This window comes from Poecilia formosa, unplaced genomic scaffold (genome assembly GCF_000485575.1).
Source record: "Poecilia formosa unplaced genomic scaffold, Poecilia_formosa-5.1.2 Scaffold41, whole genome shotgun sequence".
In the NCBI taxonomy this organism is placed as follows: domain Eukaryota; kingdom Metazoa; phylum Chordata; class Actinopteri; order Cyprinodontiformes; family Poeciliidae; genus Poecilia; species Poecilia formosa.
In genome coordinates this window covers 785119-803332 of record NW_006799980.1, presented here as the reverse complement: position 1 = coordinate 803332, position 18214 = coordinate 785119, and the positions used below count along the sequence as shown (strand labels likewise).

General features: G+C 42.8%; 1 protein-coding gene across 2 annotated transcripts in view; it reads right to left on the bottom strand.

Annotated features, from left to right (window-relative positions):
• The window catches only part of LOC103137524 (insulin receptor substrate 1-B), a 53783-nt gene extending 38618 nt beyond the window's left edge, over nt 1–15165 (bottom strand). Inside the window, exon 1 of one of the 2 annotated variants that reach the window (XR_001661997.1) lies at nt 14108–15165. Coding sequence is in view for 1 of the 2 variants with exons in the window: in XM_007551296.2 (XP_007551358.1) it covers nt 14108–14456 (349 nt within the window). In the remaining variant the exon portion in view is untranslated. The remainder of the gene's footprint in view (nt 1–14107) is intronic. The other variant, XM_007551296.2, reaches the window with a different exon arrangement.
• Between the last annotated feature and the right edge of the window lie 3049 nt (nt 15166–18214).

Sequence of the window (18214 nt, the reverse complement as noted above, 5' to 3'; positions counted from 1 at the left end):
CTGTGAAACAGTTCGCAGCTGAGGGAACAGCTTTCCGCAGGGATGCAGTAATGCAGAAAATCTGATCTGTGTCTTCAACTTGCTTTGTTCAAAATGTTTATTTAACAAAGGCAGAGGACTTGGTTAGCTACTTTTTTTTATTATTATTATTATTTGCGTGCATATTTTGGGTTTAAAGTCACTGTATTGTTCAGATTATTGAGGCTCAGCATGTGATGTTTATCCTCTAAAAAGTACCTTCGCTCTGTCATGCCATGGGACTCGTGAAGAACAGGGTTTATGTTTAGGCTCATTTACTTCCACCCACAAAAGACAAAACATCTGTCTTCCGAAAAGTAATTTAGCATTGAAAAAAAAAATAAAAATAAAAACCATGTGACTCATGTTTTGGGTGGACTAGGTAACTCCCCAACTAAATATCTTTAAACATGACCACTATCCTTCAGTGTCCCACATTTCCAGGTTCATTATGTTCCCAGACTGAACACATGTCTGAACATGATATCCTTCTACCAAGCAGGATAAATCAATGTCAAAACCACAGCAGAAAAACTTCTAGAAAAATTCTGAGAACCTGTCTCATTAGTCTGCCACATCTGGTATTGACAGGAAAAGTGTTTTCTTGACAGCTGAACGAGTAAAGACTCATATACAGTCATGGTGTAAAGAAAGTTGTCTGCCTCTGCGGTTAATTTGTTGTAGATTCATTTTGGGTCCGCTGTACTGTGCATCAATTCGTTGTGGTTTAAAGACGAATGAAGGTTGGTACTGGATGACTTTAATCCTTTTTTAACACGTCAGTGTTGGTTCAAAAAGTTAAACAGGGCCGATAATAACTGATGTTTCCATGTTGGTGCTGTTTGTGTGTTTTGGGAGAGGACTGGCCATGTCGGATTTGTTCTGCCATGTGACGGTCAGACTGGTGTGACACATGACTGAACAAGAGAAGCAGAGTAAGTGGTGTGGTCACGTTTACACATCCAGAACAACAGTATTAATATCGACCATCGATTTCAGCCCATATCAGTGCATCCCTAGTCTAGACTTTAACTTGGCCAATGTAACACCTTGATGATACTTATTTTTCATTTTCATACATTTTTTCTGACCTACTTCGGACAAGGCTTCAGTTGTCAGATGGCCTTATGGTCCAATTTGTGTCTTCAAATTGCCTGGGTCCTGTTGCTGGGAAACAAGCCCAAACCATCTCCTCTTTCATATCTTACAAGACATGATTATTTTCTTTGAAATTGCTCTGTCATGACGTTTAAAATGCTAACTGAGACCTGTAGAGTCTCACATGCAGCTCCTGCCTCCAAAAGCTGGGCATTGTCACACAACGACAGTGTCTTCAGTCAGAGGCCTCATCAGATTTGCTGCGACACTGACCACTAACAGAGTTCCTTCCTGCCCACTGCATCACCGTCCACAATGATTCTTTGAATCTGCTCGGATTTGTGTTATGGCAACATTTAATTTAATTTTGGGGTAAATAAAGTATTTGAGTTGAAAGGTTTTTGAGCAGCAAACTCCTGCACAGGATACATTTAATCCAGAAACACCACATAATTTTATCAAGTTATGACGCTAGAACCCCTCTAATTGAAAGAGGATGTACTTTAGCAACAGAGTCATAATTTATCCTAATCAGAAAGTAGTTTGACCACAGCATAACAAATCCACGCTTCTGTGTCCGGATGTGCGAGCTTCTGCCTTCCTGCTGCAAATTTTGCAATGACTAACATATGGAGACAAGGGACTCCGCGTACACTGTGGTCGCCCTGTTAGACGAGCTTCTGTCATGACGAATATTTTTCCCAATATGCACACCCCCAAAAAACTTGCAACAATAAAAGTGACAGGCCTGAAGCGTCCCGCTACATCTTCTTTCAGTTTGCCCCCGCACAAATGGAAGATCGCACGATAGGAACTCGAAACAGACCGAGAATAGATGTTTTGTTGAAAGCCAGAGAGGCTGGGGATTGGTGGCTGTGTGTGTGTGTGTGTGTGTGAAGGCACTCCCCCATGCACTAGATGGGTGTTTTCGTGCGCTGCTTTTCACTCCGTTATGCTTCCTCGACATGAGATTTACCACAGGAAGAGGTAGTTTGAGGACCTTTCAGTGGGACCAGAGACATGCGGGATCATAGGAGATTCTACAGATATTAGAGGAACAAGTGGGAGCAGCGGTTGCCCTAGAAAAGCTTCACAGAAAAATATATATCTTTAGCCAATTTCCTTCTGAATTTTGCAAAGAAATGTAGCTCATCCAGAGTCAGTTCTCTTGCAAATATTAAAACCCCTCAAAAACTTTGAGAGGTCTTTCAAGACCCTTGCAGAAACTGATGCTCCTCTGCCAAACATCACAACCATTTGCTCGTGGTTACATAACACTGGTTTTGCTCCAACACAGAGCAGCATAAATTATAGATGCTCCCCCTCCCCACCCAAAGCTTTTACTCTGGAGCTCTTAATATTTCTTTTGTTGTTGTTGTTGTTGTGAATGTGTGTTTCTATTTGGTCACCAACCAGAAGAAGTCCGTTGAGAAACCATCAGCATGTGAGCTTCCCTCCGCCAGCTCTAAAAGTTACAACGAGCCCTCAGAAAACAGAGTGGCCCTCAGCCGGAGATGGAGCCCAAGGCCGACGCCGGAAGCGTGTGAAAACTAAACACACCCGCAGGTCGACTGAGGATCCGATGACGAAGACTTGCTGGTTTGCATGAGGGTGAAAACTTTCAGACCAGCTTTTATGTAACCTTGAGGAAGAGTTTTGTTTTAGCATCACGTTCCTCCACCTCCCCGTTCAATAAACTAAAAGCAGCCCACATAGGCTCTTTTCACACACCATCTGTTAACTTCTATTTCAGCATGAACTTTGTAGACGTACGTGCAGTTCGCGAGCGGCATCCCGACACTGGCATCTATTCGCGGTCCTTCATATGCCAGCCCGGAGCCGAGTCCTTTCAGATCCTTTGGGAGGCTGTGATCTCGACCGGTTAGCGCAGCTGAGTTCATGCGGTCGCGGCAGAGAGCTTTAAGACGGAAAGAAATCTGGTTTTCCAGACTTTACGGGTGCATCGTGAAAGTTTGCATCGAGACTAGGTCAGTTTTAAGGTGGGTCACGTGAATGGAATGAAACTGCTGAGAGAACGAAAATAAACTTAATCGCAGAAACCTTTTTCCAATTTGGTTCAGCTAGAGAAACAAGGTAATAGGTGACTGGCTCATCGGAAAGTAAAAATGCCATCTTTTACCAGTTAGTGAACACACCAGCCAGGATACCGAGACTCCATCCACCCGTCCCTGGGGTCTGCAAACTCTTTAGCCCCTTTTTTTTTTTTTATTTCCAGTGCAGCAAATTAAGTCTCATTTAGAACCACAATTGCTACGTGGCTTTGGTTTTAAACAACCAACGTTTTATTTCTAATTTAAGCTGTTAAAAGAAAACCAAATGTCTGCCGAAACACGACGGACACAATTCCTTCCATTGGATGTAATTTGTGGAAAATGGTGTAAAAAAAAAATGTTTAAAAACCACATAGATTAGCAAAGTGCCTCAAAGTTATCGTTATTATATCTATACTTAAAAACACTAGTTAGGCTCCAGAGCTACAGGTTGGAAACCGAGTAAGTGCTTCACACATTCATCCACCTAAAGCTCATTATTCCGTCCATCTAATCATCCACCGATTTGTCTCTCCATCGACCCATCAAGAGGTTTATATCTCCTCCATCCCTCTAGTATCCACATATCCTTCCTTGTTGTCAATCTGTTAAGTCACACTCATCCATCTGAGTGTGGCTACTGCAAGCTCTTTATCCGACACCTGAGTTTACGCTTCAAAATGTAACCTTTAAATCTGGATAAGTGGGGATTTTTAAATGTAAAAATTTTTTTTTACAAAAACTCCATTTTCTGCACAACAGAGTGACTACAGCACAAGACGCAAGGGGGTAACTGAGTAACTGAGGGATCTAAACATGTAATTGTGCAGAAATTTTTCGGCTAACTTTCCATAAATCCTGGTGGAGATTGATCCGGATCTGGAGCGCTACCTTTAAAACTCAGTTCGTGGCTCGGCTTTGGCAGAGCGTGCAACTCCCCTGGTCGGCCTTAAGTCATTAAGAAGATGAATGGGACCGTTAAGGGAATATTAGGGGTGCCGTATTTACCCCCCCGAGGCTGCCAGAAGCTCGCTGAAGCGCTGTCAGCAGGTCTCAGAGTGACAGGCTAATTACTGCTGAGGTTATCACGCAAATCCTCAGGAAGCTGGTTCTCCTGAAGCCACTTGACAGGATTCAGGAACTAGAAGCTTTTTTTTTTTGTTGTTTTTTTTTTTAAAGCCGTCTTTGCACCACTACCTTAAATCTATAAAAGAGCCATTAAAATTTGCAAGAGAACAAATTTAAATGCTTCGAGTTTATAGGAACACTTCTTTCTAGTCAGTTAATGCTGCCTGTAAATGACGGAGAACTACTCTGGCGCTCGCTGGGCTCTGTTTCATGTTTCTGACCTCACTGCTCGAACGCGCAGAGCTAGCAGACCGCAAAAAAAAAAAAAAACAGCGCTGAGATACTTGAGGCCTAAACCATCGTTCTTTACCCCATGTGTACACTACACTCCCCCCCCAAATGTCTCTCCAACCCCAGCTCCCCAGCAGAGACCTGTGCAAACTGTGAGAGAGGAGGAAGATTTCCAGGCAGCGACTTCAGTTTAATCTCTGCCCTCCATGTATGCCTGATCATTTAACCGTTTTCCTTAAAACGCGTCTACTTCCTCGCTCTTCATCCATCTCCAGCATCGGTAATCCCCCCTCCTGGTCCAGGCCAAAACTTCAGCACACAACTCTTCGTCAACACTCAACATCATCATCTGCCTTCGGGGAGTCGGTGGGGGGTGGTGGCGGTGGGGGGGGGATCTCACATGTGGTTCGTGTTAGTCGTAAAGTACAAAACAAACATTCAGTATATGAAACAATCAGTGACACAAACGAGGTGAGGCTTGCCATTCCCTCGTGCCCAAACCGAAGCTGAAGGCTGGTCTGGTGCTGAGTTAATAAAAATTATACTAAGCAAGGGAGCAAAGTCAACGGAGGACAGAAATTAAGCAATTAGATGAAGCTGCAAAGCCTATCCCCTGTTGAGCGCCCCCGGTTTATCAGAACACAGCAGTGAAATGATGCCTGCTGACAAATTTAACATGAAACTTCAGTTGCAGCCCAAAAGCAGAGGGGTCAACTTCAACCCCCTGAATCCAGCTGTTCTGCGAAGGCCTCAGAGCTTTATGAGAGAACTATAACGAACGAGGCAAATCCGGAAGACCAAGGAACACAGCAGAGAGGTCAGAAAGACGTGGAGAAGTTCAGAGTAGAGTTAGCTTATAGCACAAACTCTTGTCAGAACAGCTGTAGACGATGCATATCTGGTCTGTATAAAAAAGGGTCCGTTTGCCTCAAATCGTGTGGAAATAAACAGCAAACAAGTGGAAGAAGGTGGTCCAAATGTGTCACGGACCAGATTAAACTTTATGGCTAACGTTGTAAGAGATCGTCCATCTAGAGCTGATGAAAGACGGACGCAGCTCACAACAAAGGAAACCCGTTAATGGCTACCGAAGAGATCCTGAGCAGACGTCTCACCTCCCAGGGTGGTTTAGTTCAAAGAGTAGTTATGTGTCAGGACAGCCTAGTCAAAGTCCAGACCCACATTCAATGGAAATTCTTTAGATTCTTTAGATGCTCCCCGTTCAATCTGACCGACTGTGACGCACTGAACAGGCAAAGGTTTTAGTTTCCAGATGTGAAAAGCCGGCTGACCCAAAAGGACTCGCTGCTGTAACTGAAGTGAGCATTACTTGGTAATCTAATCCTATAAAATCCCAGTAAAATTCATTAAGGTGTGCGTTTGTTACATGACAAGAACTAAAAAAAAAAAAACTTCCAAGAGGCAGAACAACTTTTGCAAAAAAAAAACATAAACTACCGAGGACCCAGAGCGCATCCTGACTTTATTACTTCACACTCTGCTCTGCAGACTGGCTGTAGTCTCCTCTCTCCTGCTCCACTTTTCACCACAGACAGCAGCTTTCGGATGCGGCTGACATCAGCTGTTTATTATCTCAGCAGGTTTTTGGATGCTGTGACACGGAGATAGGACGCCTCTGTGTTGTGCTGCTTACTGGGCGACTTGGCCCCCAGCCACACGGTGACTGTTTTTTTTTCCAAAACAAATTAGAGGAGAGACCCTTTAAAGCATCATTTGCACTACAGCAGGTAACTAACTTTAACTAACTAGCTCTTTAGCTTAGCAGAGGAACATCTCACAGGTACAGTCAGTTCTGTCACGATACATTTTGACCCGGAAGTTAATGTACTCAGAGATCAATAGACTTTAAATGCTGAACTTTGGAACTGGAAGACATTTTAAATATCCAAAATAAATTTGCAAAACAACAAATAAAAGTAAATGATGAAATCCCTAAACAAAACTGTCTTTCAAAAGAAGGGACAGTTGAAACCCACGCACAACACCGAAACCTTTTGTCCTCCAGCTTTCAAGAGAAAAATGATCAATCATGCAAATGTTTTACTTTATCCCGCGATTAATTGATTTGCGGCTTATTGCGACAGGCTTGGGTATAGAGCACAGAGGATTTCCTCTAATCTCCCTCTTTGTGACGCATTCGCTGGGAGGCCGGCAACGCAGATCACCTGAGGACTTCCTGACACCCCCCTCCAACTTTTATGGGCTCGTTTCAACCGACAGCGATCGATGCAGCCTGCTGTAAAAAAGGTTACAATCCATCCAAAAATCCCCCGCAGCTCTACAGCGCTCAACATATTGGCACTCATTGACTAAATGGATTATCCTGCCTCTGGCTTTCCTCTGCTGCCCATCATCAACCCGGAGCACTTAACTGACAGTCAGCAGCAGCAGAGACAAAGCAGGGGACGGCGGGACATTGGGGACTCATGTCCACCATGTTTTTGTTTTATTTCTGTACTACATCGACTCAAAGAGCCGGGTGTGCGCGTCGCAGCCTGACGGAACCGATCGGACGTTGTGAACTTACGGGTCGCTAACGTGAGCAAACGGTGAGACGTCGCTCTCTAGCTGGGAAACCTGCAGCTAATAACGGTGAACATTCAGCTTCCTGCAACAACAACAACAACAACAACAACAAAGCTCCAGTCTCTGACTTGATTAGCCTTCGCAGCGCCGCCATCAGCCGACCCTCGAGACAGTAATTACAGCCTAATTAGGGAGATGAGAGGTTCTTCAACCGGGGCTCGACGTTTTATCGGCCTGCTTAGGGAGGTCCAGATCTGGAGGGTGGAAAAAAGCCACTCCAGGATAAACAAAAAATAAATAAAGAAAGAAAAAAATAAAATCAATCAATACCAGCTACAAAAACAAACTATTAATAAACTCCTCAATAAACCCCGCTAAGCCGGTCGCAATGAGCAATTAATCCATTAACCGCATTCTAAACTAAAAGGAGCTCAATATATAATTTTTGTTCTGATTAACACTTCGTGAAGGTCAGTTTTGTTTACAGAGACTTCATAATCCATTTTGTTTATTGTTCTTGGTTGTCATGTCTTATTTTAAATCTTCCGCTGATAAAAGAGAGAAGTTGCATTGTAATGCCACTGTGAAAATATTACTTGAAAACTGTCTCAAAACAACAATTATTATGTTTCATTGCAATCATTTCAGGGACAGTTTATCGTCCAGAAAAATGTCTTACCGTGACATGACCGGCCCCAGCTTTATTTTACCTTAATTAACACACATTTAATACACAGAAGGTCAGAAATTATGGGACAATAAGGCAAATATATGACCAAAGTTAAGCTTAAGGGGAAGTAAAACAGATTTAAAATGTTTTTATTACCTTCTATTTAAGGTAGTTAAGTTAAATGGCCCGACTGCAGTCAGAAAACCATCAAACTTAGTTTCAAATTTGGTTCAGTTTGTCTACATGGATGCAAACTCATAACAAACGTCATCTCAAGGCACTTTTTTAAGAAAACAGATCTGATCCATTTCCAAAAGTATAAAACTACATATTCAACTTTATTCAGGACTTTGTCCAGGATGAAGATAACCAGATCTGAACGGAGGGACGCCACTTCACGGTGCAGGACTCCTTTAGAGATGATTAAGGTAAAGTGCAGTAAAGTTTTCTCATGCTTTAAACATCCAGAAACTTAAATGTGACAGGAAAAGAGTCTGAACTGATAAAAAGCCACGTGCAGCGAGACACTTTGTTTTCTTGTCTAATAACCCAAATAAATAACTGATAATCAAACAGCTTGTCATGAATCTTCAAGGCGCGAATCAAACCTTCTTCTTTATCTGATGCTGGCCTGTTTGTTTTGGCACGTTGGCGAGCATGTGGGTGTGTTTGGTGATAGTGTTTCGCTCTCATTCGGACTTTATCACGCTCCTTTCCAGTGGAGGTCAAACTGCAGCTCGCCATGAGGCGGCCCGCTCCGCAGAGGTTAAACCTTTACACACACTCCGCCGCCTCCTAATAGCTGAGCAAACAGCCGCCCTAAAGCCTGATACTGTACTCGCTGCCTGAAAGGGTCTTAGAGGATTCAGCTGAATAAATAACGGGGGATTTTGTCCGGCTCGTGTTTAACTGCGGCCGGCTCCGGGGGAGGCCCGGCTGCTTTCAGCGAACTTCTCACGGACCGGAGCGAGGAGATATTGGGAGATTTAACAGAAGTTGATCCGAGCGGCTCCACAGGTATCGGATGTGAGGGAGCGGTGGAAACTGTGTGCCATCATCTCCGAGAGAAAACAACACTGCAGACCGAAATCCTGACGCCGTGTGTGTCTGTCACACGCTGAACCTGCAGCCGCCGCCGCCTCCGCGTCTCTGCACCAGCAGTGAGGCGAGCCTGTGTGACAGACAAGAGTTGGCCTTGTTCTCCTGCAAACAGCAGCCATGCAGCAGCAGTGCATACCACAAGGGGAAAAAAAAACAAAAACACTGCACACCCGCGTGCGAGTTCATGCATCAGCCAGCCGCAGCCTCTTTGTCTTTGACAGCCAGAGGCTTGAGTTATACAAGAAAGACAACACTTGTAGCGACAAAGAGGACGAGAAGCCGTCAGTGCGGTGGCAGCGTCGCTCCAAAGGGACAACATGGCAGCCGGAACGACGTCTGAACGAGGACAGTAGATTGGTCTCCTTCAGAGAGAGAAGAGCATCCATTTATAGAACTGCTCTTCTTTACACTTTTGTCTTGTTGCAATGCAGGGAATCTGCAGGAATCAGCAAGTCGAATTTAAGACTTTGTAATACATTTTTAATGCCAGCTTGAATTAAATTTAAGACTATAAATAAGGTGGGGTGTTGGGGGGATCCTGAGTTAAATTTTTGTTTTAGCTTTTTTTGGCACAGAATGCACCCAATCTCATAATGCTTGGCAACAGAAGTGAGCCAGTGGGGCAAACAAACATCCAGCCAATTGGTGACAAAATTTGCACTTAGCCATGATAGATAGCTAGCTAGCTAGCAGGGGTATAATAGCAGCTAGTTAGCGGTAGCATCAACCACCTCAAATCACAGAATGCAATGAAGATCTCAAGCGAACAGAAAAAAGAAGTACATGTGCAAAATTAAAATCGCACTTTCTGCGATTAATGTATTTAAGGCCTTATTAATTTTTTGTAAAATAAGGTCTTAATTTTGGATACATGAATTTAAGACTTTTTAAGGATGCGCATCGGAAATGTCATTCTGTCTCGGGTGGGGATTTTATGAGGCAAGTTAACAAAAGTTGCGGAAAATTTCTGAAGACATGGTTTTCACAAATAAAAATCAGAAAAGTGTGACGTGGATTTGTTTGTTTACCATGACACCTTAACGTAATCCAGCCCACGATGCCTTCAGAAGGAGATGGTTAGCAGAGTCCATCTGAGTGTAATTTAATCTCAGCATAAATCCAGCTGTTCCGTGAAGGCCTCAGAGGTTTATTAGAGAGCACAGCTGCACAAGTACCAAGACATGGCCGCCCACCTAAAGTAACAGGCCTGGCCAGCAGAGCATTAATCAGAGAAGCAGCCGTGAGGCACATGGTAATTCTGCAGAGAGCTGCAGCTCAGGTGAGAGAATCCGTCAACAGGAGAGATAATTTGGTCTCTGTCTGAAAAAAATCCACTGATAAAGAAAAAGCACAGGAAGAAGTCAAGGTTGCCCTTTTCCACAAGGTTTTTAGGGACATGTGGAGGACGGTGCTGCATATGGTGGTGGCAGCGTCATGCTGTAGGATTGTGTTTCTTTAGCAGAGTCAGATAAAAGATAAATAAATAAAAAACAGGAGTCTGGGGACGAGGTTCATATGTTAGAACGGTCCAGGCAAAGTCCAGACCTAAATCTAACTTAGAATCTGATGAGATTTGTCAAATTTAAGTTTTATTTATTTAGTATTTTTGCAAAGCAGAACAGGCAAAAGTTGCAACCTCTGTTGGATGCCTAGCCGAAAAAATACCTGTTGTAGCTTTGTAAACATACATACTTTTCAGGGGGGTTTTTTTTGTGTGTGTGAAAAATGTCAGAAAACCACGTATTATTTTTCTTTACATAATAATTTGCAGTACTTTGTGTTGGACTGGGCCGTTCTGTAGCATCTTTCTCCAAGGAGCCTGATTGAGGATCTGCAGGACAGCGTGGCCTTTGGGCTTTACACTAAAACACAACAAAACACAAACCCCCGAGGGGGGAGTGGACGACGATGACGTCACAGGATCCTCTCGAAGGTCAGAAAAACTTGCTCGACTTTCTGCGCAGCTCTAAAGAAAGTCAGAAAACAAAACTGGAGCGTTTATTTTTTTTTTTTTTATCAGCCTCCTTATCTCTCCTTATGCAACAGAGAACCAGCAGGTTATGAGAGGCACCTTGAACTCATATCTTCGATTTGCTGAGGTTGCGTCATGTGTCCCTTACGGCCCGACCGAGCCATAAGGGAACAGGTGATCTGGGGCTACTGTGACAGCTGTGTTTACACTGCAGCTGACAGACACTGTTTGAGAAATATCCACACTGATGACGTGTTTGTGGGGTCTTTATTTTTCCCCACATGTTTAACGATTGGTGAAAACCTGACCGGCGTTTCTTTGCCTACTTTTGAAATCTCCGATCTCCACTTTGGATCCATGCTCTCCCCCGACCCACTCCTCGCCTACCCCCCACCCACCCACCGTGTGATTCTGCAGCATCAGCAGGAAAAGACGGCCAGAAAACACGAGGACAGGGTGTGTTTGAGCTGTTGGGACACAGAGGCAAAAAAAAAAAAAAAAAAAAAAAAAAGCTCGCACACAGCTGGGGCCCAACAGAGGAGGGGAGAAAACACACACTAGAAGTCTGGGAGTAAATGTGACACCAGCACGATAAGAGCCGTGGAGGCGACACTCCTACACTGCTGTCCGGTTACAGGGCGCCAAAATGTATTCAACATACAAGTAATTATTTATACGGACCATGATTTGAATGGAACAGGAATATGTTGTGCACATCTGGAATTCTTTGTAAAACTTTATATTAGTTCAACATATTCTTTATTTTTATTGTTTTATTGGCTCTAGTGGCCTTTAATTCAGTGAAGTGACAGGAAAGTGGGCAATGAGAGCAGAAGGAAGACATGTGGCAAAGGTCACCAGGCCGGGAATCGAATCTGCGGCGGCCGTGTCGAGGACTAAGGCCTCCGTCTGTGGGTTGTGCTTAACACCACCGCAGCAACCCCTATTATTTTTTAATTTATTCTTATTTATGAAATTGTATGTTATTTGTGCTATTAATGCAGAAATGTACATTAATGTATGCAAAATGATTAATAATATTAATGGATTTTATCAAAAGCAAAGAATGAATGTAAGATCTATTAATAAAATTTTACGTGTTGTAGCGGCAGTGAAATTAATTAAATCAATTTATTCAAAATTATTTAAAATTTTTATTTAAGTACATAATTTAAAAAAAATCAAATTTATAAATCTGACCCTTTTTTTTTTGTCATAACGTGATAAACGCATATGTCATTATTTTAGTAATAATATTTATATTTCCTGGTCCTTTGGCTGCAGTGAATCGTTCAAACAATAAATGCGGACCAATCCTATTGGTTGACCTGCACACTGACTCCACTTCAAACCAATCAGCTTCCACGGCAGCAGCATTAGCTCCGCCCACTGGGAACGGGAAAAGCTAAAACAACTTCACAATTCAATAACAATTACGTTTAAAACATAAATCTCAATTGTTTCTGCTTCCTGGATTAATTACTCACACACTGAAGTCATACAGGAGTAAAAGCTAGCAAGCTTCTTTACCCTGCGGGGATCCCCAAGGCTCAACGTTTGGCCCACTGGTATTTTCATTTCATTTACGTTCTCTTTCAGACACTAACCAGTATTTGGTCAACAGTTATATGCCTGCCATCATGTGCAGCTGTGCTAGTCTTTTAAACCAGACCAGTGTGATGAAGCTATCTGCCTTGATCTACTGCCTCACTCCGATAAAAGGCTGATAACTTATCTGAACACCAGAAAAACAGAAACAATGATTAGAGCCCAGCCTGAAACATGCTCACACACATTCGCCAAGCAACTGGTTGCTTCTGTCCCTTCGCCAAGGCCGGCGCTCATAACCGGAGGGTAATTTTATTTACATGTATTCCTAAGAAGAACAGTTAAAGGTCCATTTATTAGGTCAAGTGTTTTAGAGTTTGTATTAAAATTACCTCTTGATAATATTTAACTTCTTATGCCTGTTCCTGTACTTCTTTTTTTCTTTTATGGTTTTATTGATTTGATTCGCAGATTTTATATTTTTATGTCCCGTAATTTGGATTCTTATGGTATCTCATCTCGAACAGCGTTTTATGACCGTAGTCGTGTTTGAAATATTAGCAGCGCAGCAACAATCACCGACAAAAGGGAGTTGTTCGTAATAATAACAGCGTACAGTGCAATTAGTGAAGTAATTCATTCTATAAAAACAGGTGTCAAAAATCTGGCTTTTATCCAAGGATGAAAATACAGTGTACTTGTATTAAGAAGAATAGTGAAAAAAAATCGGAAACATATAATGAAACGCAGAAATTAATAGCCAAAATGACCTTAAATCCTTCAAAATGGAAACTAAAAGCAGTAGGATGTGGAAGAAAACAGAAAACTTTCACTCCAACGGAACAAAGAAGAGCTAAACTGATTAGACGGACCAAAGAACGTCTACAGTTGCTTGTAAAGACAGTAATTATTAGAACATGCCAGTGTGTAGCCAAGTTGTCGTTGACAAATCCCTGCAAAGTCCCGTTGGAGAAAAAAAAAATGTCAGGTGAAGAGGACTTCAGGTAATGCAGCGACCCTGAACGCAGCATCCGCCATCCTGACATAATTAATGTTAAGTAGCATCAATCTGTTGGAAAACATGTTGTTTATCAGAAACAGTATTTGTAATGAGCTAAATATTAGTTCAGATGAGTTAAACCTACAAACATTTCTAGGGTAGATGCTTGATTTTTGCGCAGAAATGAAAGTAAACACTGTCTCCAGCAGCCTTTTTCATTTGGAGTAGTGTTCCCAATCTATTTACATGCGTGTCCATAAAAAGCTAAAGCAGAAACCGTGAGCTTTATTCACATAAATACAGCTAATATTTAGATCTTAACCACCTGTCTGTGAAAGCAGCTTTAGAAATGAATGACTCGTTCATTCCTTCAGTTGTTTTTTTTTTTTTTTTTTTTTTTTTTATGTGGACTGTGGCCCTTTTGGGTCTCCATACTAACAGGGCATGTGTTCAGGCAAATCCAGCCACCTCTTTAAACTGGGTTGGGTTTCTAAAATCGAGCACAACGATGTTTATAAACACTTTTTTTTAAAGGTCAGAGAGGGTGGGAACCCACGCCACGCCACGCAGACTAACTCGTCTAGTTAAGCTGTAATGGTTTTCAAATAATCCCTTCTCGTTACCCCAAAACACCAATGAAACATGTCCCCGCAGAGCGCCTCTGCAGCCACTGCCACGTTTCTCCTCATCCACCATCCCAGTGCATGAGACGCGGGGTCTCGGTGAGCGTGTGTGCGGCTTACTTTTGCACTGCAGCTCCACCATGGCCTGGAACCACTCGTCCTGGTCCTCCTCGTTCTCCGCGGCCACGGCGAAGCTCTCCGCCCGGGTGTACAGCACGATCATGTGCTTGTTCTTGGAGTCGGCCCGCTTGTTGATGTTGAAGCACGTCTCCAGCGCCACCGCCTTCTTCGGGACGGGGGCCTTGCCGCGGAACTTCTTCTCGCTCTCGTAGTACTCCAGGCGGGCCGGACCGCGCTCCGAGGCGGCGCGCAGCACGAAGTAGCGCCGGTGCATGGACTTCTGCTTGCGGAGGTAGCCGCTCTTGCGCACGTCCTCGTTGCCGTGCAGCTCGCCCGCTTGGCCCTCCATTGAGTTTGGTTTCCACCGAGCAAAACAACAACAACAACAAAAAGAGGAAGAAAAAAAACCCTAAACAAACAAACAAACAAACAAAAAAGAAAAGAAGCAAGCGAGATGGTCAGCTGGAATTGGTTTTCCCCTGCAACTTTCACCGAGATGATTCAAACATGCTCCCCGGTCCGCTGACCCCGCTCCTCCACATCAACACAGCAGGCATGTGCGCGAGGAGAGCTGGAGGTCGGTCCGGACGGCTGCTGCGAGTCTGGACCCGGGTCTGTTTGTTGGCGTCTGTTGTTTTGGAAGGGGGAGCTTGTTTTCTCTCCAAGGGACGGAGCAGCGCAAGTTTTCCACGTGCGGCGCAGCTTTTACGCGGGGCTCCCCCCCTCCTCCTCCGCCTCCCTTCTCTCCTCCACTACTACCGCTACTACTATTAGCGTTTCCCAGAGCTGTCTGTGCGGGTTAATCCCATTTACTGCACATCACAGCGTACCGAGCCCAGGCGTCTGTCCCCCCACCCCCGGCCCTGCTCAGCTCGGCTCTCTGGCGGCTGGAAGTGCGAAGCGGAGCTGCTACCGTGGAGCGGCACAGTCGCTCACTTTGAGAGGAGTCCGTGACCGAGCCGATTCGACGTGCCGGCTCATCTCCGCGAACGTTCTACTTCGTTCCTAATGTCACGAAACGGAAAAATACCCCATCACAACCTTATCTCGGGGATATACAGTTCGAATATCATTTTTTTTAAAATCGTTTAATTTCAGTAATTTGACTCAAAAGTCGAAATTCATATCAAGTAATTACACAATATTTCAAGCATTTTCTAGAATGTAGTTCAGCTCATAGAAGAGCGTTTTGGACTTGTGTGGGTAACTGTTTTTTGTTGAGGCGCTGCATGTTTGCACTATTATTCCCTCTGGTTTTAATGCTATGCAGCTAGAAGATTTTTTGGTCTTACTTTTTTTTTGTTTTCAAACAATTGTTAGGATGTGTAACCGTGGCAACAGTGTGTTGTTTTTACAAATGGGAGCGGCTGATTGGCATCAGCATCACCTGAAATCCCAGAGAAGTTGGAAGGAGGCTTCACTGGTGCAGAGAGAGAGAGAAGGAGGAAGTTCAAACCATCTATTTTGTTGATCATAATGGGTAACAATCATCCCCTACTCCAACGTCTCTCTGATCTTTTTTCTGACCATACAGCCAGACAGAGATTTAAAGAGACTTAGATTTATTGTCATTGCACAAAGAAACTTGAGTAAAACTGGCAATGAAATGTCATCACTTGGCCACCGGGGCACACACAAAAACACGAGTGTGCCTATAACTAAATAATATAAAAGTAATAATTACCATTTCCAAACAGTAATGTAATGTGAACCCCCAGGAACTTAGTGCTGCTGACGATCTCCACTGCTCTGTCGTTGATGAGGAGTGGTGTGTGGTTGGGTCGAGACCTCCTGAAGACTACAATGATCTCTTTTGTCTTGTCGACGTTCAGGAGCAGGCCGTTTATTCTGCACCAGTCCACAAGATGTTGTACCTCTTTTCTGTAGTTCACTCCATTGTCGTCCTGAATGAGGCCCACAATTGTTGTGTCGTCTGCATATTTCATGATGCGGTTGGTGTTAAACCTGGGACGACAGTCGTGGGTCATCAGGGTGAACAGCAGAGGGCTCAGGACACGGCCCTGTGGGGAGCCAGTGTGTAAAGAAATGACATTCGAGGTGTTGTTACCCACACGGTCCATGTGGAAGTCCAGCAGCCAGTTGCACAGTGGAGTATTGAAGCCCATGTGGGAATGACAAAAGCAAATTAGTGGATTAGCACTGTTTTCCAATGACATGTTACTGCGAAATATCGTCTTCAAGGCCTGGTTGTTGAGTTGTTAGCAAATCATAACTCTTCATTAGATTGTCACACAACAGTCCTCAGTCAGAGGCCTCATCAGATACTTTGCAAGACTGACTGCTACGTGAGATCCTTCTTGCCCACAACATCACCAACCATCACAACTCTTTGAAGATACTTGTATGAAATTAGTTATGGTAACTTTTAATTTCACTTTACATTTTCTTATTCCGGATTGTGAGGGTCCAGCAGACAATCATTGGTACCCTCCACAGAGAGAGCAAACCTCAAAAAGCCTTTGCCAAAACTTGCATAAAACAAACTACTGACAGTAGGTCATGTACTTTCTTTCCTTTTTAATGGGTTCATATGGATATTTGATCCACACTACCTATTTCACGCTTAGATGTGTTAAACTGAACGGCCAAGGAGTAACTATGAAGGTAACTCTAGGAAGTTAGATTTGACCTTATTTTGTATCATTAGCTAAAAATGATAGCTATTTAAGAAATTATACCATTTATGCTTGGAGTGTTATTAGTGTTTTACATTTGCAGCAGGTATGGACATACTACTAAATAACTATAAGAAGTTGAGATATGTGAAAGTTAGAAGAGATGGGAAGCAAAGAGCAGTTCGGGAGCACAAGATCCGAGTTTGAGCCAAATCATCTGGATCTCAAAAAAGAACCGGAATTCCCTTCACTAAACTCTCCTCCGTAGTACTCTAGAGCACGGTGCGTTCAGGAGCTTCACCGCAGTTCTGACAACTAAACTTCCGATTAATACATGCTAATCCGTCTCACCTGGGAAGAGAGAACTTAAAAAACTAAAGAGGAAGAATGCAGAGATATAAAACGATAAAAACAGTTATTAAAGAAACGGACTAAAGACAAAAACAAACGGTAAAATAAATACATTTTTTACTCCATACACTGGTCATGGACTAATGATGCAAACATAAGCGGGTATGGATGGATGGCTGATTTATAACTAGTCTTATATTTAATTTATTGCAATTCTATTTGCACATATAATCAAAAAGTAAATGCAAATATTAGTATGTGTTCCATTACATTAATTGTGTTGCAAAAGTGTGCATAATAGGTTTTATACCTATGTGAAAATAGACAACAGGTTATTCAAACTAAAAATAAAAATAAAAAACTAAAAAAAATCTGGTGCTGATAAAACGTTTCTGCTTTGTTTTTCTCATTACGTAAATCAGATCAAAGCAAACCACCTAATATTATGTGTTTTTAACTTACATTTATATAATGCTGCCACAATACAACAGTTCGAAAGTTATTTCTAAATGGATTTTGCCAAAAATCATTGTAGTGTGTAGACTGTAATGTTGTAACAACATGACAGGGACATTCAACATTATAGAGTGAATGTCCCTGTAGTGTTTTTTTTTTCCCATCAATTAGACCTAGCACCGTACAATAAACTGAAAAAAGTAACACCAGACTCTAAATTAGTGCTGATAATATAAAACTCTTATTATACGTTTATAAATAAGCTCATATGTAATTATTTACAGCAGTATTCTAACCAACATCTTCCAATTTTCTTTGCGTTTTCGCACGTTATCTTCCATCTCTATTCTTTTTATGCGAACTCCTAAAGATTCCCACAGCACGTGAAGGCAGCATCCCTTCTCCTCTCCATTGTGGCGTAAGATTTCAGCCTTGGCGCTTCCAGGAGGTCCATCCTGGTCTATTTATTGTTTAAAAAAAAACAAACAGTCCCTATCTGTCTTCTGTTGAAATGTGGATATATTGACGCATGAACTCTGCAGATTCAGCAACTGTGTCCAAATAACGGTGATTAAATCAGCAGAAATTCTCCAGACAGTAGCGAAATCAAGGGTCAACTTTAGAAATCTTTTGGAGCTGTGTTATTTCTATTCTTCATTTGGAC